This window comes from Vigna umbellata, chromosome 4 (genome assembly GCF_029865625.1).
Source record: "Vigna umbellata cultivar VRB3 chromosome 4, Vumbellata_1.0, whole genome shotgun sequence".
Taxonomy (NCBI): Eukaryota; Viridiplantae; Streptophyta; class Magnoliopsida; order Fabales; family Fabaceae; genus Vigna; species Vigna umbellata.
This window is the reverse complement of record NC_142168.1, coordinates 3,442,548-3,466,921: the sequence shown is the minus strand read 5'-3', so window position 1 is coordinate 3,466,921 and position 24,374 is coordinate 3,442,548. Positions and strand designations below refer to the sequence as shown.

Genomic DNA, 24,374 nt, shown 5'->3' with positions numbered 1-24,374 from the left:
TTGGTGGAAATTCAGAAAGTGGTCCCAAAATAAATCATAATTTTGCTACCTTTTATTCATAGTGATAAGGTGACAGAAATGAGAAACGAATTCTACAACAATTTTCCGTTTTATTCAGCACCGTATGCTAAAAACAAAATTGTTCCACGTAAATACAAGAGAATTCTCCTCCATAACCAAAAAAAAGCACAAATGCTGAAAGAACGGACCTACAAATCTGGAAAACCGTGACCACAGGTAATAATAATCATAGCATCATTTCTGCTATAAAAACTATACACCTCGTCGATACTCCAGTTGCTTTGTGTTCTCCAGCAAAATCTGCCAGCCAACAAAGAAACAGGATTTAAGCAGTGAAATTAATGTAAAACTTGTTTGGACTCCTCTTAGTATAATCACAAAAGTGTCAGCAGGTTCTTACTTCTCGAATGTAGTTTGCTATTGCTTTGCAGCCTTCGATTGCCAGTTGCATAACATTTTCCAAAATGTCAATTGGTAGTTTAGAATCCATCTATAGACAGTAACAACAGAAATTAGTGCAAATAAAATTAAACTAGGAGCTTTTCCATTCTAAACTATGGAATATGGCAGGGAGTGAACGAATGAAATAAGCTGGATGAGAAAAGAAAAGCATTGCATGCTTTTCATAATAATGATAGTAGTAAATTTCTGATTAAAACTTTGAAGGTTCACAATCTCAACCAGCCTTTACATAGTGGCACGTGTTCGAAACAAATTTAACTCCATAATATCAATCTAAGAATGGGAGCAATAAACTGACTGATAAACTGTCATTGGAAAATATCTATGCCAGCCCCACCAAATGAAGTTACCCTCCCTCTCTGTTTTGTGGACCATACATGAATTTCATCCTATAATAAGGTGGCGGAAAGAATATATCAACTATATTTCTTCAGTCAAAATTTAAAGTATCAACAAAAGATCTGCAACTAAAAAAGTAAAAGATGCTGAACTGGAATTCCAAATAAAGAGTTACCAAGTATGATACTAGTGAAAATTAAGTTACACTTGATCAAACATTAACTCAGACTAAAAAGAAGATTTGTCATGACATAACTCCATCAAAGGTTACAACAACAAATCACTCTATCAGGAACCTTCGTAAGAAGTATCTGTTGATTAAAAAACAACTGATATTTGAAAAAAGATTCATGTGTACAGCAAACTATTAAGTTGTTAAATCTGAGGCGAGCTTAGATAAGCTTCTTTTGGGGATTTCCGAACATGCACCTATTCCCTCGAGTAATCAAGGGTTAAAACTCTACTGTTCTCTCCAAAATCTCTAATAACAAGGAAAGTTTTTGAAGGAAGAGGAATTACAGCTTCAACACCACCAGACTCTTTACTACGTGAGTACCAATGACTGAGAGAGCAATAAAAAGTTTTCCTTTCTGTTGAACTAATTTACCTGGTTGACTACACAATAGATACAGAGAAAATAACAAGACATGAATTAACCTGAAGCAGTGTTACTTTATCCAACTTTGGCAGAATTCCTAGGGTTACATCAGGACCTCCAGCACTGTCTTCTACATAGTTCAAATCTGTACACATTCAGAAACCTTTAATAATTAGGGCAGCCCGTGCATCAGAAGTAGACAAAAACAAAACAGACATACCACACTTGTATTTAGCCAGTTCAAATTTAGAGTAAAAACAGATATATACCAAGCAGACTTGTGCTGTTAAGGTATCCGGCACTGCAGGATGTTACAAGATCACGCATAGGGATCCCAGCATCGGCAAGGGCCAAAGTTGCAGCATTTATACAAGCAGATCTAGTTCCTATAAAAGACATGTCAACATCACCCAAAATTAATGTACATATTAAATGAGTAAAGAGAGAAAATAAAATGGCAATGACAGAAGAGAATCACAAGATCCCATTATCAAGTCTTAGTTACCTCCATCTGCTTGGAGAACTTGGACATATATATCTATCTGCAAATTTAATAAGTAAAACATTAGGGAGGACTAGGGGAAAGCAAAGCACATGACAAAATAAGTTCTTAATGTGTAATAAAACCTGAGATCGAGGCAATAGATGTGTCAATATAGATGCTTCCATGGTTTGCCGAATAACCAGGGAAATTTCAGTTGATCTCCTGTAGAATGAGAACTTCAAATCACGTAGTAAAAAATAAGAAGTGATCCTATTATCCTTCTGTAAGAGAACCTTACAATGAGAACCATATTAAAACTATGAAGGAAAAGCAAAACAGGATAACATTTATATCTGCAAACATTGATGGTTAAGCCATTCAAAACTATTCAGTGAGTTTTGGCCAAAGATTACTCAAAAAAGTCAAAGCTTGCAAAAAAGATTAAAAATGAGAAAAGGCAGTAAAAGGGTGCATGGGGTTAAGCTTTTCATTGTTTTATGATACATAACCCATTGCTGAGCCTGTAGTCAGCTATATCAAAGGCATGGAGCAGTGATGGACAAATTTGTAAGCACCAAAATATGATGTCACAAACTTGTTTCACAATCGGCAAGTATGACCGAATCGTTCAAGTAATAAACTTGGTAAGACCAAGTATCGTTCTTCCCAAAGGACTCACGGCCTAGTTTAGTTATGTGATTTGTTGATTAGCTAAGACTTACAAACAAAATAATTGGATTTTAATATGCAAGACGAAAAATAAACATGTATGCATGAAGTTTGATCAATGGCAAAGACAAAAGATAAACACTTTCAATGGAATATATGAATATGTTGTTGGGGGTCAATTTCATCTCATCCACTCTCATACATTTTAGGAATTCAACATTCAAATCATCATTGTTAATGCCACTCTCTAAAGTACCATTCTAGATGGCTTCTCCCTAATCACGAGTTCATACAATTCCTAGCATTCCTAATGATTAGTTCATAAGCGCAGGAGCTTAACGACAACCAATATAATATTGGGAGAAATTCCCCGGATCTAGACTTCCCCGTACGTGCCCGTATCGACAAAACCAATAATCATGCATTAGAATGAGTTAAACAATGCAAGCATTAAGCAAAGAGGAAAAACCCTAACTAATGATGAAAGAAAGCATATATCTTAATTCAAAGATGCAAGCATAAATTCCATATATGAGAGCTTCAAGAGATTACATTGATTCCCCAACAAACATACAAGGTTTAGTTCACCATATTCATGGTGAACCTAGATGAATTACAATGAAAGTATGAAAGAATAAACCCAATAAAGGTGAAGAGGTAGCCTGAGCATCCAAGATCCTCCTTCAAAGGGGTGGAAGAGAGAGTGTTTGCCTCCTTTCTGCCAAAGATACTAATTCTAGGACGTGCAAGTCCTTATATACTAATTTAGAATTACAAAAGATTACAAAAGCCCAAGTCCATAAAAGTGCCGCTCAGCGGTAAATACCGCTCAGCGGTGATTGCGCTTCACGTTTCTTCCCCTCAGCGGCCAGTTTGCCCCTCAGCGTGACTCCCGCAACCTCCTGAGTGCCGCTCAGCGGTAAATTGCCGCTGAGCGGTGCCTTCGGCTTCTACTTTTGCACTCTTTCTTGTCTTTTCTAATGTCATCTCTCTCCTTCTTCACTTCTTTCACCAAATTCACCTCAAAACCTGCACAAAAACACTTAAATCAAGCATAAACCTGTCCAGCTCTCTTATTTCTGAAAATATGGATAAAAGGCATGATTTCAAGCTAGTTTCTAAGTCTAAAGGTTGCTTTTAGTATCAATTTTAAGCATGAAAATAACAGTTTTTCAACTGTTATCACAACCCCAAACTTAGAACTTTGCTTGTCCTCAAGCAAACAAAATGTAACTCCATCTCCAACCAATTCATATGATGGTTCACTCATTAAAAATTCTCTTTTCAAGATAAGTAACAACTTCACTCAAACTTATGACCAAGAGTTCAATTAAGATGTGCACATGCTTTAGTGTTTCACAAAGTCATCTAGATTCCAACAAATGCTATTTTTCATGAATGATCAATCAATTAAGCATGGATGTTCATGTACTTATGGAATATTTCCTCACTAGGTAAAGTGTTTCACTCAACACACAAGTGTATAAGAGGTAAAGTGTTTCACTCATTCACTCTACTATCACAATGTCACATGAATCAACTTTGCCTTTCATTTTACCACAATCAAAAACATTCACAAGCATGCATCATCACAAGGACTTTTCAATGGCTTATAACGTGGCTGGGCTAACAAGAAAATTGGTTTTTCTGGATCACAAAATCCTTGAGTTAAGAGAATCATAACAACACAATCATCTTATTCATTCCCAACTTGCCTTTTTGCTTTTGCATTTGCATTTGCATTGAGCTTTACTTCTTTTTCTTTTCTTTTCTTTTTCTTATTCTTTTCATATTCTTACTTTTTAGCTCTTAGCTCAATGCTTTTCCTTTTTCATGTTTCCCCAACAACCCCAAACTTGAACATTTAACAATACCACATAAGATCTTCTACTTAACTCAAGGTAAAGATTTTCAATCAAGGGTGTTCAGTGTATGTTCAAGGCTTTGGGTTGAAAGGATAGAACACAAAGTGTTCTCTTTTAGTAGGCTAACTTTATGAATTTGGCCAATAAAAAGGGTTTTAAAAACACGGCCTTGATCACATGATGTAAAACAAGCAATTGATTCAATCATAGAAAACCTGGGCAAAATCATTCATGCTTTCAAAGTAATAGCATTCAACAATAACAACTCTGGAGCTCAAAACCTCACATATAAGCTCATTCACATTTGACATACACATCCTGCTTAATTTCACAATCACAATCATGATATTATGCATTTGTTCACAAAGCTTGTGAATCACCTGTATAAGCATTTAATGTGCACATCATCTCAACATCAATCAGTCAATAAGCATCATCAAGCATTACTCATCAAACAATCACAGTTAATAGCAAACCATCATAATAAACCAGATGTTCAATAGAGTACATCAAACCCTAATCTAAAAACAAAAAAAAACATACTTACAAGATACTGGGTTGCCTCCCAGTAAGCGCTTGTTTAACGTCCCGAGCCTGACCCAACTTTCAAGGATCAACCAACAACATCATTGTGGAAAATTGTTGCACCTCTCCCCCTAGATAAGGCTTGAGACGTTGACCATTTACCACCCAGCTTTTCTGTGGATCATCAGCAGATGGATTAAATATTTCAATTGCTCCATGTGGATGCACTTCTTTTATCACAAATGGTCCTGTCCATTTTGACTTCAGCTTCCCAGGAAATATCTTCAATCTTGAATTGAACAATAATACCTGTTGTCCTGGATTGAAAACTCTATTCACCAACTTCCTGTCATGATAGAATTTCATTTTGTCTTTGTAAGCCTTGGATGAATCATATGCATGTAAGCGCATTTCTTCAAGCTCCAAAATCTGCCGTCTGCGTGTGCATTGAGTGTCATAAGGATCAAAATTCAAGAATTTCAAAGCCCATAATGCTCTATGCTCCAATTCAACTGGCAAATGGCATGCTTTCCCATAGACTAATTGAAATGGTGATAATCCCATAGACGTCTTCATTGCTGTTCTATAAGCCCAAAGAGCATCATCCAATTTGAGAGACCAATCCTTCCTTGATGAAGTCACAGTTTTTTCCAGGATTCTTTTTATCTCCCTGTTAGATACCTCAGCTTGTCCATTGGTTTGTGGATGATAAGGTGCAGCTACCTTATGCTTCACTCCATAGTGTTTAAGTACTTTCTCTAGCTGATAATTGCAAAAATGAGATCCTCCATCACTAATCAACACTCTTGGAGTGCCAAATCGTGAGAATATCTGCCTCTTCAGGAATTTAATTACCGTGCTAGCATCATTTTTAGGACAAGCCAATGCTTCCACCCATTTACTCACATAATCCACTGCTACCAGAATATATTCATTGTTGAAGGATGGAGGGAAGGGTCCAACAAAATCAATGCCCCAACAATCAAAAACCTCAACCTCTAAAATACCTTGTAAAGGCATCTCATGACGTTTAGTGATTATCCCTGCTCTTTGACATTTGTCACAATTCCTAGCATGATTATGAGCATCTTTAAATAAAGTTGGCCAATAGAATCCTGATTGAAGGACTTTTGCTGCTGTTCTTTCTCCATTAAAATGTCCTCCATAAGGTGAATCATGACAATGCCAGAGAATTCCTTCTGCTTCTTCATTTGTAACACATCTCCTCAGAAGATTATCTGCTCCAATTTTGAACAAATACGGATCATCCCACACAAACTGCTTGGCATCATGCAGAAATTTCTTTCTCTGTTGCCAAGTTAAGTCTTCTGGCATGACTCTTGCAGCTTTGAAATTTGCCATATCAGCAAACCAGGGCCTCTGCTGAATATACATGAGTGATTCATCTGAAAAAGATTCCCAGATTTCAGACTCCTTGCTAGTGACCTCATTGTTGACTAACCGTGACAAATGATCAGCAATTAAGTTCTCACTTCCTTTCTTATCACGGATTTCTACATCAAATTCTTGCAACAATAATACCCATCTAATCAGACGTGGCTTAGAATCTGGTTTTGTCAACAAATATTTGATAGCTGCATGATCTGTATAGACAATCACCTTAGACCCAATAAGATAAGGTCTAAATTTCTCTAGAGCATATACAATGGCAAGAAACTCTTTCTCTGTGGTAGCATAATTCAATTGAGCATCATTCAACACCTTGCTAGCATAATAAATTGGATGAAACTTTTGTTCTTTCCTCTGACCAAGGACAACTCCTATTGCATAATCACTTGCATCACACATTAATTCAAAATTTTGATTCCAATCTGGTGCTACAATTACTGGAGCTGACACTAGCTTCTGCTTCAATATATCAAAAGCTTTCAGGCAGTCTTCATTCATCACAAAAGGAGCATCCTTCATCAAAAGATTACTCAATGGTTTAGCAATTTTTGAGAAATCTTTGATGAATCTTCTATAGAACCCAGCATGACCAAGAAAACTCCTAATCCCCCTTACATTTGTTGGTGGAGGCAGTTTCTCAATGACTTCTACTTTGGCTTTATCCACCTCAATTCCTTTAGCAGAGATTTTATGCCCCAGTACAATCCCTTCAGTTACCATGAAATGACATTTCTCCCAATTCAAAACCAGATTTGTCTGAACACATCTTTTGAGGACAGTGTTCAAATTAGCTAAACATCTTTGGAAAGAATTTCCAAAAACTGAGAAGTCATCCATGAATACTTCAATGCATTTTTCTAAAAGATCAGAAAAGATTGCCTGCATGCACCTCTGAAACGTAGCTGGAGCATTACATAATCCAAAAGGCATCTTTCTATATGCAAAGATACCAAAAGGACAAGTAAAAGCCGTCTTCTCCTGGTCTTTTGGATCTACCACAATTTGATTATATCCAGAATATCCATCTAGAAAACAATAGAAAGCCTGCCCTGACAATCTTTCTAGCATCTGATCCATGAAGGGAAGAGGAAAATGATCTTTCCTAGTAGCTTTATTCAGCTTCCTGTAATCAATGCACATACGCCAGCCAGTAACTGTCCGAGTAGGAATAAGTTCATTCTTGTCATTATAAATTACTGTCATCCCACCTTTCTTTGGCACCACCTGTACTGGACTCACCCATTCACTGTCAGAGATTGGATAAATGATACCAGCTTCTAGTAGTTTCAACACTTCTTTTCTGACCACCTCTTTCATAACAGGATTTAACCTTCTCTGTGGTTGAGCACTTGGTTTATAGTCTTCTTCCATAAAAATCTTGTGCATGCAATAAGTTGGGCTAATACCTTTGAGATCTGATATTGACCACCCAATTGCTTCTTTGTTAGCTTTCAGAATTTCTACCAACTGCTCTTCTTCTTGTAAAGATAAAGAGTTACTGATGATGACTGGCTTTGTTCCATCCCCTTCTAAAAACACATATTTCAAATGTGATGGCAATCTTTTTAATTCTGGAGACTGTGCTTTGATTGTTTCTTCCTTATCAATTGTTTCGAATATTGGATCTTCCTCTGGACCCTTTTTCAATGTTTCCAAGTCCATCAGACATTCATCAATCAATTTCTCTTCTTCTTCATCCAAATCTTCACATGCATCAATGAGCGTTTTTTCCAATGGAGAAATGTTACGCACCATTCTTTCTTGAACCATACAAACTTCATCAAGTTCATCAAATTGAAAGCATGCTTTGTCATCATTTGGATACGTCATAGCCTTGGATACATCAAAAGTGACTTCTTCATCATCAACTCTCAGTTTAAGCTGACCATTCTCTACATCAATCAAAACTCTAGCAGTCTTCATAAAAGGTCTCCCAAGAATGATAGGAACATCACTAGTTCCTTCCATCTCCATCACAATGAAATCTACTGGAAATACAAATTTGTCAACCTTCACTAGAACATCTTCAACCACTCCATATGGATATTTAAGAGACCTGTCTGCCAATTGAAGAGTCATTCTGGTTGGTTTAATTTCCAGCCCCTGAATTGTTCTGCACATGGATAGCGGCATTAGATTAATGCTAGCTCCCAAATCAATCAATGCTCTTCCAACTTTCACATCTCCTATGGTGCATGGAATGGTGAAGCTTCCTGGGTCTTTAAGTTTAGGAGGTAGTTTCTGTATGATTGCACTGCAATTGCCCTGTATATTGATAGTTTCCTTCTCAATGTACTTGTGTTTCTTTGTGAGAAGTTCCTTCAAGAATTTTGCATATGCTGGCATCTGTTGCAATGCTTCAGAGAATGGTATAGTGATCTCCAACTTCTTAAACAGTTCCATGAATCTTTCCAACTGCTTTTCTTTCTCCTTCCTTGAATAACCCTTTGGATAAGGAAGTGGCTTTTCATACTCTTTTTCTTTCTGTCTCTCTTCTCTCTCATTTTTTTCTCTCCTCTCCTCTTCTTCTTTTTTCTTTTTCTCTCTCTCAACTCTTTCCTTCCACTCACATGTTTCTTTTTCACTCTCACTCTCATTTTCTTTCTCCTTTCTCTCTTTTTTTCTCTCCTCTAACACTCTACCACTTCTAGTCACAACAGTTTTACATTCCTTTCCAAGAGTATCATGTTTCATCTCGTCAACTATTCTCTCAACATAGACCTCCATTTTTTTAAATGCAGCATCCACATTATGACAATAAGACGCATTTGTCTTTAAGAATCTCTGGAAAGTCTCTTCAAGCTTTGTTGTTTTCTCAGCTGGAGTAAATTGCATTTGCCATTTTTGGTGCTCTTGAACCATTGAAACCTGTTGTATTTCCTGTGGTATTTGAGAAAGTTTCATGGTTACTTCTTCAAGCTGTTGAGAGATAATTCTGTTTTGGATAAGCAAGGCCTCATTTAATTGTAACAACTCCTTCTGACTAGGATCTCCTTTTTCAATATTGAGTTCGTTGTCACTAGTAGCCATATTTTCAATCAGTTCAGTTGCTTCCTCTGGAGTTTTCCATTTAATATTGCCTCCTGCTGAGGCATTCAGCATCATCTTGGTTTGTGAACCAAGCCCTCCAAGGAAAGTTAGGACTACTTCTTCTTCTTTGAAACCATGCATGGGAGTTTTACGTAACAAGCTTTTATACCTGTCCCAAGCATGTCCCAGTGATTCTTCCATGCCCTGCTTGAATGAAGAAATCTCTTGCTTGCCCTTAGTCACTTTAGATTGTGGGAAGTATTTATTTAAGAATTTTGTCACCACTGCCTCCCACTCTGTGAAACTTTCTTCTGGAAAAGAGTTCAACCAAAGCTTAGCATTGCCCCCCAATGAGAAAGGGAACAAGCTAAGTTTGATAGCTTCGTCTGGCACCCCATTAATCTTGACCGTATTGCAGATCTCATTAAAGGTAGTAAGGTGCTCATATGGGCTTTCGTGAGATAACCCATTAAATTGATTACTCTTCACCAGTTGAATCAGTGCTGGCTTGACCTCCATGTTGGCTGCATTGACTCTAGGTCTAGCTATGCTGTTGAAGTGTTGAGGTCCAGCAAGATTAGTGTAATCTGCAAGAGTTCTTCTAGCATTATTGTTCTCCATACTCCCTGTGCTATGAACAGAACCTTGTGGTGATGATTGTAAGAGAGTTTCTGGAGAAGGGAAAAGTTCTCTAGACGTTCTGATTCTTCTCCTCCTTCTACTCTCTTCTAGACCTTCAAGAAGTGGTTCTGTTGTTTTCTTACTCCTAGTTCTAATTGCTTCCTGCATACACAAGAAAACAAAACCCTAGAAAAGATTTGTTAGCACAAAAAGATATAGGAGAAGATATATATTCAGAAGATAAAAGATTCAGAAGATAAAATAAAATAAGATAGAATAAAATAAAACCTAATCTAAAAAAAAATAAAATCTTACCTAATCTAAAAGATAAAATAAAATAAAATCTAATCTAATCTAAAAAAAATAAAATAAAATAAAATCTAACCTAACCTAAAAGATAAAATAAAATCAAATAAAATCAAATCTAATCTAATAAAATAAAATCTAATCTAATCTAAAAAGATAAAAAGATAGAATAAAATAAAAACAGAAAAATAAAAACAGAAATTCAAAATTAAAGTCAAAGATAATCAATAATCACACAAATTAACCAGTTAAACCACGAGTCCCCGGCAACGGCGCCAAAAACTTGATGGACAAATTTGTAAGCACCAAAATATGATGTCACAAACTTGTTTCACAATCGGCAAGTATGACCGAATCGTTCAAGTAATAAACTTGGTAAGACCAAGTATCGTTCTTCCCAAAGGACTCACGGCCTAGTTTAGTTATGTGATTTGTTGATTAGCTAAGACTTACAAACAAAATAATTGGATTTTAATATGCAAGACGAAAAATAAACATGTATGCATGAAGTTTGATCAATGGCAAAGACAAAAGATAAACACTTTCAATGGAATATATGAATATGTTGTTGGGGGTCAATTTCATCTCATCCACTCTCATACATTTTAGGAATTCAACATTCAAATCATCATTGTTAATGCCACTCTCTAAAGTACCATTCTAGATGGCTTCTCCCTAATCACGAGTTCATACAATTCCTAGCATTCCTAATGATTAGTTCATAAGCGCAGGAGCTTAACGACAACCAATATAATATTGGGAGAAATTCCCCGGATCTAGACTTCCCCGTACGTGCCCGTATCGACAAAACCAATAATCATGCATTAGAATGAGTTAAACAATGCAAGCATTAAGCAAAGAGGAAAAACCCTAACTAATGATGAAAGAAAGCATATATCTTAATTCAAAGATGCAAGCATAAATTCCATATATGAGAGCTTCAAGAGATTACATTGATTCCCCAACAAACATACAAGGTTTAGTTCACCATATTCATGGTGAACCTAGATGAATTACAATGAAAGTATGAAAGAATAAACCCAATAAAGGTGAAGAGGTAGCCTGAGCATCCAAGATCCTCCTTCAAAGGGGTGGAAGAGAGAGTGTTTGCCTCCTTTCTGCCAAAGATACTAATTCTAGGACGTGCAAGTCCTTATATACTAATTTAGAATTACAAAAGATTACAAAAGCCCAAGTCCATAAAAGTGCCGCTCAGCGGTAAATACCGCTCAGCGGTGATTGCGCTTCACGTTTCTTCCCCTCAGCGGCCAGTTTGCCCCTCAGCGTGACTCCCACAACCTCCTGAGTGCCGCTCAGCGGTAAATTGCCGCTGAGCGGTGCCTTCGGCTTCTACTTTTGCACTCTTTCTTGTCTTTTCTAATGTCATCTCTCTCCTTCTTCACTTCTTTCACCAAATTCACCTCAAAACCTGCACAAAAACACTTAAATCAAGCATAAACCTGTCCAGCTCTCTTATTTCTGAAAATATGGATAAAAGGCATGATTTCAAGCTAGTTTCTAAGTCTAAAGGTTGCTTTTAGTATCAATTTTAAGCATGAAAATAACAGTTTTTCAACTGTTATCAAGCAGCCAGCCCCAAAAACACTACAATACGTTAGTGGATAGCAAGATAGTTGTTACATAGAAAATTATGAATGCAAGATTAAAAAAAAAATTATACTGTATCACATGAACAAATGCAATATATATATATATATATATATATATATATATATATATATATATATATATTACTAATTAATAATCAAAATTTATACTCTAAAAGTCTAAACATGCATTACCACCATTGCTATTAAATTCTTACCTCAGTAAAAAGATCAAAAAGTCCAATTTACAAATTACAAGGCACTCTTAAGATAGATTCTACTAATGCAACATTCATTATCATCCTAGTAGTCTATGCTCCAATACCATTTTGATAAGTATAAAACTACGAATATATAAAAAATAAGTGAAAGGTCAAAAAGAATAGGAAGTTAAACAAAAGCAAGTAAATGAGCAAAACCTGTCACCCTTTGATTTCCTCATGCGATCTCCAGTGCTAAAATTAGCCATGCTGTACTCACACCGAACCTATAGACATACATTGCACATAAGCAACAATTAAGTTTTTGTTACAATTCATATAAATACAGACAACATAACTTAGAAAAAAAAAACTACCAGAGCATGGTTGGTTATTTGGCTTCTATTTTGCACCTGAAATGCAGAGAAGTTACTAAAGAAAAACAGCAAATCATCTAAAGCTCAACTACAACATCAAAGTTTTTTAAATGTCTAAACCAACTAACACTGAAAAAGGATAGTTAACAATCCTTAAATTACATAGACAAATTTTCATTAGCAAGGTAAATAATTAAACAGTACCTCTCTAGGGCCATAGACGGCAGCAATAACTTTTGTATTACCCATCTCAAACATCGCAGAACTGTTTTCAAAATAAAAAAACTTTATGGTCAAATGCTTCAAATGATATCACAACTTAATTTTCTAAAAAGCTAAAATTCATTTACCCATCTGCTTTGGATACAACACCAATTTCTGCACGAATTTGTCGCATCTACAATATACCATAAAGAGAGGAGAAAAAGTTAAAGGCAAAAGATCAGTAGAGAAAGAAATATAAAATCATAGATTTAGATCCTCTGCAGTGAAGGAATAACACTTTAGAGGATAAACTGCAGTAATAGTCATTGAGATTTTAATAACTTCATAGTTTCTTATACATGTACATATATTTTATCGCACTCTTAAATACTAAATTTTTAATAAATAGTAATAACTTCACCTTATCCTCTAAAGTGCATCTCCTCATTTTAAATAGTCGAATCCCAAAATCATGTCCAAATCACAGCTGTTAAATAGGACTGAATTCCATAGGCCAGACCTTAAAATGCTGCTTTCAATTAGCTCATTTTGTCATAGGACCAAGTTCATATATCTTACTAAAAAAGGTTGGTTAGACATCCTTAGGGTTAGAACCCTCCATTTTCTTACTTTTATCATTTGGCAAACTACAACATTTGTAGCTTTTAAGTGATAGGTTTTAATGTTTATCAGAACTAAGGTTATTGACTGCTTCTAATCTGTTTATATGTTTTTTTGCAGTTCAAAATGTGCCCTTACACATTTCCATTACCCATGGCATGGCTCATCTATGTATAACCCATATGCAGAACTATCTGCAGATCTTATATATACTAATTAACATAAAGCTTCAGTAATTCATGACTATGTAAGAATTCATGTAGGATATTATTATTTATTAATACTCCGCATTTCATACGCTTCATGAGTATTCTTGAAAGATCTAAAGGAACCTTTTTTGGAATGAATATTAAGTGAAGAAAAAAGGAGGAAAAAAAAAGCCCAAGAAAAAAATAATAGTTGTACCTCCATGGGTCTGCGACCATCCAGTCGAAGTCCTTCTGGGCTGACGTATTCCATCCTCAGGTCAATCTATGGCAGAGACAAAAAGGAGACAAAGATGAGACATAAGCAGCTGGATTTTGTTTTATTTTGCTTTATATTCTTGGCTTCCAAAAAAAAATGATATTTTCTACTAAAGTTATTGAAACAAAATGGTGAGATTTTGCAGAATCTGTGTAAGGACTTGGATTTGAGTCAGCAAAAAGGGGATGACAAGTGGAAAAGATGAGAGGTTGAGTACTTTAAAATAAAATTACATTAGTTTTGAAACATTGATTTTTAACTCATTCCTCTTGTCTGAGAAACCATTCCTCTTCCTGCAAGCTCTCTCCTCCCCCTATATCTTCTCCCTTTCCCTTCTTCACACTGAACCATTAAATTCTCGATTAGGTGCTGCCCCAACGATCACAAAGTAGCGGGTCTTGCTCTTAGTCGATCAATTTCTCTAATCAGAACCGGTAAGAAAACCCCCTTTCTCATGTGCCCTAGGGTTGTAAGCATGTGATTGAACTTGTTGCATGCAACCCATTTCGTTTTCTTCCGTAATCTAGCTTCTATTGGGTTCTAAGATTCGTTTTCTATCATCAATTGATGATTTATAGGTGATTCTAACATTTTGAGAGTGCAAGCAAGTGGTCTAGGGTTCCTACTTGAGCTTGGTTGTCTACACTAGAGGTAAGGGGAGCTAGTTCTACTTTTGATTTTACTGTGTGGAGTGAATGCATGATAAAATTTGTAGTGGTTTGTGGTGGAAGCATGAACTTGGTTCTAGCTAAACTTGAAATGCATGTATGGAAGTGTGTGTTATGTGTATTTGGTGATTGATGTCTATAAACTGTTTGGAATGACTTAGAATGATGGAATTGTGTATGTTGGAACTGTTTTAGCGTGAAAATTCTGTGGTAGTGCTGTTAGAAAGGAAATAAAGTGTCTTTAGGGTCAATTTTAGGCCATTTTAGAGGAAGTGAGGTAGGGATTTTGAGTAAATGAAGGCTGCAGTGTTCCTGGACTGTTTGGGCAGCCTAGACAAGTCCATTGTGACTTGTTAGAAACATAAGAGTGGTCGGAAACATGTTCCAAGTAGTATAATCAAATTTGGGTCCCTAAGTTGTTGAAGTTAGTGTTTTGGAGCTGAAAGTGAACTTTAATCACTTAAAAATGGTAGTAGGAATGCTTAGAATCAGTTGGACAAGTTTAATTAAGTCTAAAACGAGAATTAAGAGTCTAAGAAGTTGAGAAAAGTGGTTAGAAATGGTCAAAGGGAGGTTCTGTTACCATTATGCAGAATTCTGCATAATTCTGCAGAATGCGCAAACTGACCGTTCGTCCATGTCGGATTTGAACGCTCGGTCATGCCATGTGCTGAGTGACGTTCGGTCAAATGTTGGTTTGATTAGCGTTCGTCCTTGTCTGGGGAGCGTTCGGTCTTAGGGGATGATATTAACAGCGTTCGGTCATTGGTTTAAATAACGATCGCTCAAGTTATGGTTTAGTAACGATCGCTCAGGTGTTGGTTAGTAGCGTTCGTTCAGTTGATGGTTTAATTAGCGTTCGGTCAGAGGTTGAATTAGTAGCGAGCGTCCATAAGTAATAGCGAGCGTTCATGTTGGTGGCATTCGGCCTTGGTTTAGTTGCGATTGTGAGTGTTCGGCCTGAAGTTTGTATTCTTAGGGTTGAATCTTAAGCGTCCGGTCTTGATATTGGTTAGTGATCGCTAGCGCTCGGTCTTCATGTTTGATCGTTGAGCGTTCGTCCAAACAAAGTCCGCCCAAGGGATTTTGACGTTCGTTCAAACAGTGTCCGACCAATGGGTTTTGGACGTTCGTTCAAACAGTGTCCTCCCAAGGGCTCTTGGCGCTCGTCCAAATAGTGTTCGTCCAGTGGTGATATTTTCTGTTATGTTTTCTCTCATTCCAATAAGTTATGTTATTTAAATATTTCGGTTACCATTTATGAATGCATCTTCATGTGATCCAGATTGGTTGAAAGTGTATGGTTATAAGTGGTTTATGATGTACATTGTTGATCCAAAAGGAATATCATAAGATTTAAAATGGTAGGATTGAATCGAAAATTTAGATCTCTCGGTGGGATCAGTTAGTGTATTGAATGAATGTAAGAGGCTTCCATATGGGGGTTATCCCTAACACTCCAACGATCTTTCATTCTCACTTAGAGAGGATTGACGCGTGTGGTGGGAGTAGTGGGAGGTCCTAGGGTAGACGCTATCACTGGAGGTCTATTCCGCGGTAGCGGACTAGCCTTGTGTATGGTCGGGTGGAACCCCTCGACAATGGCTTTGCAAAGCAGTAGAGGCCATCACAAGTGCACAACCCGCCCCAGCTCTACATACATTCTATGTCCGGACGTGTCTAGAGTCTTAACATGATAGGATGCTTGTCTTGATGAGTTTTATGAAATGAATGCTTATGTTTATGATGACTAAGGTGTTTATATGTGTATGGATATTCTGGTAACTGCTAGATTGATTGAAAATGAATTGTATGTGTTGCATGTGTTTGCCTTTCCCCTTGCGATGATCATCCAATCCTTTGGATGTGAGCAGTAGGTGATGATGTACCTTTGGAGCAAGCTTTGGAAGTTGAGGAAGACCCAGCCCCTAGTGCTTAGGATTTCTACTAGCTAAACAACTCTTTATTTTGAAAGACTTCTAGCCTTCATTTTAGCATGATCTGTGTTTTGGAGAATTATGAACTTGTACTTAAGTTTTAAAGTTTCCCAGCCAGACTTGGATAACTGTACTCCTTAATTCTATCTATTGTGTACTCTTAACTGCTTTCTATTATTATAATCGCTGCATTCTACATATATACATTGTTATATATTTTGGGATGTCAGCATGTGACACCCGGGCACTGATGAGAGTGCGGGGAGTGACGCCGGTGCAGGTAGCATGGTGCAGGGGGCACAGACAAGGAGCGGCTCCTGGCAAGGCTTCCGGTGGAAGGGGTACATGGATGAATCGAACATACACCGGAATGAGAGGGATCTGGAGACTATATAGGTATGGGACTATACCATTGAAGGATAGCTTAAAGGAATTGATTTGACTACTCATATCACCAAATGCATTTGCTTTTCGGTTGCCCGACTCATAAGAACTCCATGGTTCAGCGTGCTTAGCCTAGAGTAATTCTAGGATGGGTGACCTTCTGGGAAGTTTTGGTGATCTGTGGGGGCAGTCGACACTAAATAGGTTTAATAGGTGATGGACAAATTTGTGAGCACCAAAATATGATGTCACAAACTTGTTTCACAATCGGCAAGTATGACCGAATCGTTTCAAGTAATAAACTTGGTAAGACCAAGTATCGTTCTCCCAAAGGACTCACGGCCTAGTTTAGTTATGTGATTTGTTGATTAGCTAAGACTTAAGAACACAATAATTGAAGTTTAATATGCAAAGACGAAAATTAAATATGTATGCATGAATTGATCAATGACAAAGACAAAAGATAAACACTTTCAAGGAAATATATGAATGAATATGTTGTTGGGGGTCAATTTCATCTCATCCACTCTCATATATTTTAGGAATTCAACATTCAAATCATCATTGTTAATGCCACTCTCTAATGTACCATTCTAGATGGCTTCTCCCTAATCATATAGTTCATACAATTCCTAGCATTCCTAATGATTAGTTCATGAGTGCAGGAGCTTAAAGGCAACCAATATAATATTGTCAGTATAATATTGGGAGAAATTCCCCGGATCTAGATTTCCCCGTACGTGTCCGTATCAACAAAACCAATAATCATGCATTAGAATGAGTTAAACAATGCAAGCATTGAGCAAAGAGGAAAAACCCTAACTAATGATGAAAGAAAGCATATGTCTTAATTCAAAGATGTATTCAACAAATCCATATATGAGAGCTTCAAGAGATTACTTTGATTCCCCAACAAACATACAAGGTTTAGTTCACCATATTCATGGTGAACCTAGATGAATTACAATGAAAGTATGAAAGAATAAACCCAATAAAGTGGAAGAGGTAGCCTGAGCATCCAAGATCCTCCTTCAAAGGGGTGAAAGAGAGAGTGTTTGCCTCGTTTCTGCCAAAGATCCTAACTATAGGACGTGCAAGCCCTTATATACTAATCTAGAGTTACAAAAGATTACAAAAGTCCAAACCCAAAAAGTGCCGCTCAGCGGTATTTACCGCTCAGCGGTGATTGCGCGTCTTCTTTCTTCCCCTCAGCGGCCATTTTGCCCCTCAGCGGTTCCAACGTCACCTCTTGAGTGCCGCTCAGCGGTAGTTTGCCGCTGAGCGGTGCCTTCGACTTCTCCTTTTTGCACTCTTTCTTGTCTTTTCTAATGTCCTCTCTCTTATTCTTCACTTCTTTCACCAAATTCACCTCAAAACCTGCACAAAAACACTTAAATCAAGCATAAACCTGTCCAGCTCTCTTATTTCTGAAAATATAAACAAAAGGCATGATTTCAAGCTAGTTTCTAAGTCTAAAGGTTGCTTTTAGTATCAACTTTAAGCATGAAAATAACAGTTTTTCAACTGTTATCACAACCCCAAACTTAGAACTTTGCTTGTCCTCAAGCAAATAAAATGTAACTCCATCTCCAACCAATTCATATGATGGTTCACTCATTCAAAATCCTCTTTTCAAGATAAGTAATAACTTCACTCAAACTTAAGACCAAGAGTTCAATCAAGATGTGCACATGCTTTAGTGTTCACAAAGTCATTTAAATTCCAACAAATGCTATTTTTCATGAATGATCAATCAATTAAGCATGGATGTTCATGTGCTTATGGAATATTTCCTCACTAGGTAAAGTGTTTCACTCAACACACAAGTGTATAAGAGGTAAAGTGTTTCACTCATTCACTCCACTATCACAATGTCACATGAATCAACTTTGCCTTTCATTTAACCACAATCAAATACATTCACAAGCATGCATCATCACAAGGACTTTTCAATGGCTTATAATGTGGCTGGGCTAACAAGAAAATTGGTTTTTCTGGATCACAAAATCCTTGAGTTAAGAGAATCATAACAACACAATCTTCTTATTCATTCCCAACTTTCTTTTGCCTTTGCTTTTGCATTTGCATTGAGCTTTGCTTCTTTTTCTTTTCTTTTCTTTGCATATTCTTACTTTTTAGCTGTTAGCTCAATGCTTTTTCCTTTTTCATGTTTCCCCAATAACCCCAAACTTGAACATTTAACAATACCACACAAGATCTTCTACTTAACTCAAGGTAAAGATTTTCAATCAAGGGTGTTCAGTGTATATTTAAAGCTAAGGGTTCAAAGGATAGAACACAACGTGTTCTCTTTTAGAAGGCTAACTTTATGAATTTGGCCAATAAAAAGGGTTTCAAAAACACGGCCTTTGATCATATGATGCAAAACAAGCAATTGATTCAATCATAGAAAACCTGGGCAAAGTCATTCATGCTTTCAAAGTAATAGCATTCAACAATAACAACTCTGGAGCTCAAAACCTCACATATAAGCTCATTCACATTTGACATGCACATCCTGCTTAATTTCACAATCACAATCATGATATCATGCATTTGTTCACAAAGCTTGTGAATCACCTGTATAAGCATTTTAATGTGCACATCATCTCAACATCAATCAATCAATAAGCATCATCAAGCATTACTTATCACACAATCACAGTTAATAGCAAACCATCATAACAAACCAGGTGTTCAATAGAGTACATCAAACCCTAATCTAAAAACAAAAACAAATAAGTTCAGAAAACTTAAACCACAAAAGCATAATCATATGATAGCATTCATCAGTAAATGCTATCTCAACTCCTCATCAGTCTGAGCTGTCCTCTGTATCTTCCTCTTCTTCCTCATCATCATCATCATCAAACGCATCCTCCTCCTCAGCTTCATCTTCTTCCATATCTCTAGCTGAAGCTTCAGCTGCTCCAGCTCCTTCTCCATGTACTGGTTCTTCTGGCCAAGCTACTACATTATGGAATTCATCCATAGTCCATCTGTGGGCTGGAGGGGTATCATACATCCCCACTATCATCTCAGCAGTGGCCACCTGCCCTCTGTGGATGGACTGCAACTGAGCACCTATAAGAGACATATACATGTCCCTCATCTGGAATGGTTCTGCCTCATGAGTATCAGCAGAAGTCCTGCTCTGTGCTGGCCTTCTCTCTCTACGAGCCTGGCGTGGTGGCACTGGCTGGGCTGCCTCCTCACCTCCACAGTACTGTCTGTAATAGGCCTCATCTATAGCTTTTCTTGGCCTCTCAAATGGTGGAACAGAAGTGTCCACCCCAGCTAGCTTGCAAAGGTGATTGATCAAAGAAGGATGTCCCAGTGGTGCTTTGTTGTTTGAGGTGTTAGCACACACACTAATCTCATCAGCTATCACCTGCCCAATATTAACATTCAAGTTTCTGATAGCACAGTAGATGAAGAGTGCCCTGCTAAGAGTAATATCTAACACATGTGAACATGGCTGAATGTTGGCATGAGAAAATGCCATCCAATACTTTGCAAGAGGAGTCAAATCTGTCCTCCTAATATTAACCACTGAGCCAGATCTATTCCTTTGGAAGTGTCCTCCAGGTATGCACAATACTCTCTCAACATCCTCAAAGTCAGCACCTTCCTCCATGCTAAGAGCAAACTGGCATTGCTCACCAGCCCACACAGTATCCAGAAAGTTATTGATGGAGTCAGGATCATACCTGATAGCATGGCCTCTAACATAGCCCAAATAATTCTCAGCTGGATAATCACCAATCTTCTTTGCATTGGTGTAGAATTCTTTCACCACAGCTATGTTGGCAGGTGATGGATAAGTGGCTAGCTTCCCCCAATCATTCCCTAACACTTGCTCTCCAAATTGAGGAGCAAAGTTAGGTATCATTCCAACCTTTCTCTCCATTAGAAGTCTCCTGTCCTGAACCACCCTAAAGTGCTTCTCATGTTTCCTAGAGAGGAACCTGCCATTATGGGGCTGCTCTGGTTCCTTTTCCTTTCTCTTGGTTGCCATGGTTTTCAATCTCTTTCCTGAAGAGGATGCCATTCCTGCATTCAAACATAAATCCAAAACCACAGAACATGATGTTAATCATTAGTAAACACAAAACAAAACTCCTTTTGAAGCTAAACCACCGCTGAGGGCCAGAATTTCCCCTCAGCGCCACCAGTGCCACATTCAAACACGCAACAAACCAGAAAAAGCAAATCTGGCAGAGTGCCGCTCAGCGGTAAATGCCGCTCAGCGGTGATCTGCAGATTTTTGCAAATCTCGTTTTTAAACTGTCCTAACTCCACCCAAATGCAATTTTCAGTTTTCCAGTTCATAATCAAGCAGTTTAATCGGTTCAAACATCAAATATATCATCAAATCATGCATAGAAATCAAAACCCCTAAATATTCATGCTTTGACAATCACAGTCAATTTCAAGAACCCTAGAATGAACAAAATGCATTTTACTTACTTGGGTGGAGATGCTAGATGATATGAGAATGCTTCCAAACTAGAATGCTCTCTTCCAACCCCCAAACTTTGATAGCACACTAGTGTAAAAGTGAGTGGAAGAGAAATTTTCTAAAGAGGGAAGAGTAAAAAGATGTGGGAAACCTAAGAGGAGATATGTGGGAGTCTTAGTGCAGAGAAGAGCTTGAAAGAATGTAAAAACGCGCAGCTTAGGGTTTAAAAATACCCCAATGGGCTCGGGTTCCGCTAAGGGGAACTTAAGCCCATCTGCGATAGTACCGCTCAGCGGTAATTGCCGCTCAGCGGCACTTTCTTGATGTGCCCTTCTCCTTCTTTTCTTGACTTACGTGCCTTCCTAGCATACCCCTCATAGGTTCCCTGCAATTCAATGTTAAAAATGCTTATGCAAATCCTAAAAATAAACAAACAGAAAACAATCAATCAACTGGGTTGCCTCCCAGGTAGCGCTTGTTTAACGTCACGAGCCTGACCCAAAATCCACCAACACCCATCAGTAGGTGTTTCCAACTTACCAGCACCCATCAGTAGGTGCAAAATTTTCTCACCAACACCCATCAGTAGGTGTTACAAACCTAACATCCTTCAGTAGATGCTGGATCCAACAAAAATATTTACAAAACTAATGTTCACAAATTAAAAATTACAAAACCAAATCAAAAGTTTTTAAATTCACTGGGTTGCCTCCCAGCAAGCGCTCTTTTAATGTCATTAGCTTGACCCAGTAAAGCTCATGTTCCTTCTTCTTTTTCTTCTTCTTCCTACTGAACTTCTTCAGAAATTTGATCAAACCAGGAACCTGTTGCAGTGTCTCAATCATAGGAACTTTAATCTCCAATTTCTTGAAGATTTCCATGAAGCACTTAAATTTCTTTTCCTTCCTATGATTCTTCTTTAGATGAGGATGTGATTTTTCATGTGATTTCTTCTTCTTTCCTCTCATCTTCTTTTTCTTCCTTTTTCTCTCCCTAAATTTTCTCTTTTTCTCTTCTTTTATTTTTTTCTTCCTTTCTCTTTTTCTCCTCAACTTCTTTATCTTCACACAAATTTTCTTTCTCTCTTCTCTCTCAACCAATTCTTTTTCTTTTTCTTCATCTTTATCTTTCTCACTCAACTCTTCTTTCTCTTTTCTCTCTACCCTTTCCTCATCTCCCTCTAATTTTTCCTCATCAAGAATCTTGTCACTTTCAGTGATAATGACTTGCCCTTCCTCCTTAAGGTTAACATCAGTATTAACATCATCATTTAATATCTGACTAATGTGACGAAGTTGCATCTCCATTCTTTTACATGATTCTTCAATGCTTTTCTGAGTAGAGTCGGAATTTTTCAAAAATCGTTGAAGGGTGTCCTCCAACCTATCCAAACTTCCTGATAGAAAGGGTTGTTGCTGCCATTGTTGTTGTGGTTGGTTCTCAAATTGTCCAGCAGCTTGCCAAAATTGGCTTTGATCCATGCTTGAGTTAGGTTCCCACCATTGGTTGAGATTACTTTGGTAGAATTGAGTGCCCCTATAGTTAAACTCTTGACCAAATTGCATTCTGCAGACATTAGGCACAAAACCCTAAAAACAATTGTTAGCACAAAAAGATAGAGAAAAGAAAAAAAATCAAATGATATAATTGAAAAGATAAGAAGATAGGAAATAAAAACAGAAAAATAAAAACATAAAATAAAATAAAATAAAATAAAATACAAACAGAAAATAAAATAAAATAAAATAAAATATAATCTAATCAAATAAAATAAAATCAAATAAAAACCGAAAAATAAAAAACAGAAAATAAAAACAGAAAACAGAAAAACAGAAAACAGAAAAAATAAAATAAAATCAAATAAAATACAAACTGAAAAATATAAACAGAAAAATAAAATAAAATAAAAATTCGAAATTAAAATAAAATCTAATCTAAAAAGATAAAAATAAAATCTAACCTAAAGGATAAAAATAAAATCTAAAAAGATAAAATAATAAAAACAGAAAAAATAAAAACAGAAATTCAAAATTAAAGTCAAAGATAATCAATAATCACACAAATTAACCAGTTAAACCACGAATCCCCGGCAACGGCGCCAAAAACTTGATGGACAAATTTGTGAGCACCAAAATATGATGTCACAAACTTGTTTCACAATCGGCAAGTATGACCGAATCGTTTCAAGTAATAAACTTGGTAAGACCAAGTATCGTTCTCCCAAAGGACTCACGGCCTAGTTTAGTTATGTGATTTGTTGATTAGCTAAGACTTAAGAACACAATAATTGAAGTTTAATATGCAAAGACGAAAATTAAATATGTATGCATGAATTGATCAATGACAAAGACAAAAGATAAACACTTTCAAGGAAATATATGAATGAATATGTTGTTGGGGGTCAATTTCATCTCATCCACTCTCATATATTTTAGGAATTCAACATTCAAATCATCATTGTTAATGCCACTCTCTAATGTACCATTCTAGATGGCTTCTCCCTAATCATATAGTTCATACAATTCCTAGCATTCCTAATGATTAGTTCATGAGTGCAGGAGCTTAAAGGCAACCAATATAATATTGTCAGTATAATATTGGGAGAAATTCCCCGGATCTAGATTTCCCCGTACGTGTCCGTATCAACAAAACCAATAATCATGCATTAGAATGAGTTAAACAATGCAAGCATTGAGCAAAGAGGAAAAACCCTAACTAATGATGAAAGAAAGCATATGTCTTAATTCAAAGATGTATTCAACAAATCCATATATGAGAGCTTCAAGAGATTACTTTGATTCCCCAACAAACATACAAGGTTTAGTTCACCATATTCATGGTGAACCTAGATGAATTACAATGAAAGTATGAAAGAATAAACCCAATAAAGTGGAAGAGGTAGCCTGAGCATCCAAGATCCTCCTTCAAAGGGGTGAAAGAGAGAGTGTTTGCCTCGTTTCTGCCAAAGATCCTAACTATAGGACGTGCAAGCCCTTATATACTAATCTAGAGTTACAAAAGATTACAAAAGTCCAAACCCAAAAAGTGCCGCTCAGCGGTATTTACCGCTCAGCGGTGATTGCGCGTCTTCTTTCTTCCCCTCAGCGGCCATTTTGCCC

The 24,374-nt window shown here is 37.0% G+C and overlaps 1 protein-coding gene across 2 annotated transcripts; it reads right to left on the bottom strand.

The window, feature by feature from the left end:
- Positions 1 to 273: 273 nt before the first annotated feature.
- On the bottom strand, positions 274 to 13,798 carry LOC148199020 (exosome complex component RRP41 homolog). Of its 2 annotated transcripts, none has more exons than XM_088114369.1 (11): positions 13,745 to 13,798; positions 12,865 to 12,911; positions 12,719 to 12,779; positions 12,515 to 12,550; positions 12,357 to 12,424; positions 2,048 to 2,126; positions 1,926 to 1,962; positions 1,690 to 1,806; positions 1,480 to 1,565; positions 422 to 511; positions 274 to 321 (listed from the first exon to the last, which is right to left on the bottom strand). In XM_088114369.1, the coding sequence occupies exons 1-11, from the start codon at positions 13,796 to 13,798 to the stop codon at positions 274 to 276; spliced, it is 723 nt and encodes a 240-aa protein (XP_087970495.1). The 2 variants fall into 2 exon arrangements, with proteins under 2 accessions (XP_087970495.1, XP_087970496.1); XM_088114370.1 differs by having other exon boundaries at positions 1,480 to 1,550.
- Between the last annotated feature and the right edge of the window lie 10,576 nt (positions 13,799 to 24,374).

Excerpts from the sequence above, each read along its gene's own strand:
- LOC148199020 (XM_088114369.1), bottom strand. The coding sequence starts at position 13,798 with ATGGAATACGTCAGCCCAGAAGGACTTCGACTGGATGGTCGCAGACCC. Across the intron at positions 1,807-1,925 it reads AGTTCTCCAAGCAGATGGAG|GAACTAGATCTGCTTGTATA; the intron begins GTAACTAAGACT and ends TGTCTTTTATAG. Across the intron at positions 322-421 it reads TAGCAAACTACATTCGAGAA|ATTTTGCTGGAGAACACAAA; the intron begins GTAAGAACCTGC and ends GTTGGCTGGCAG.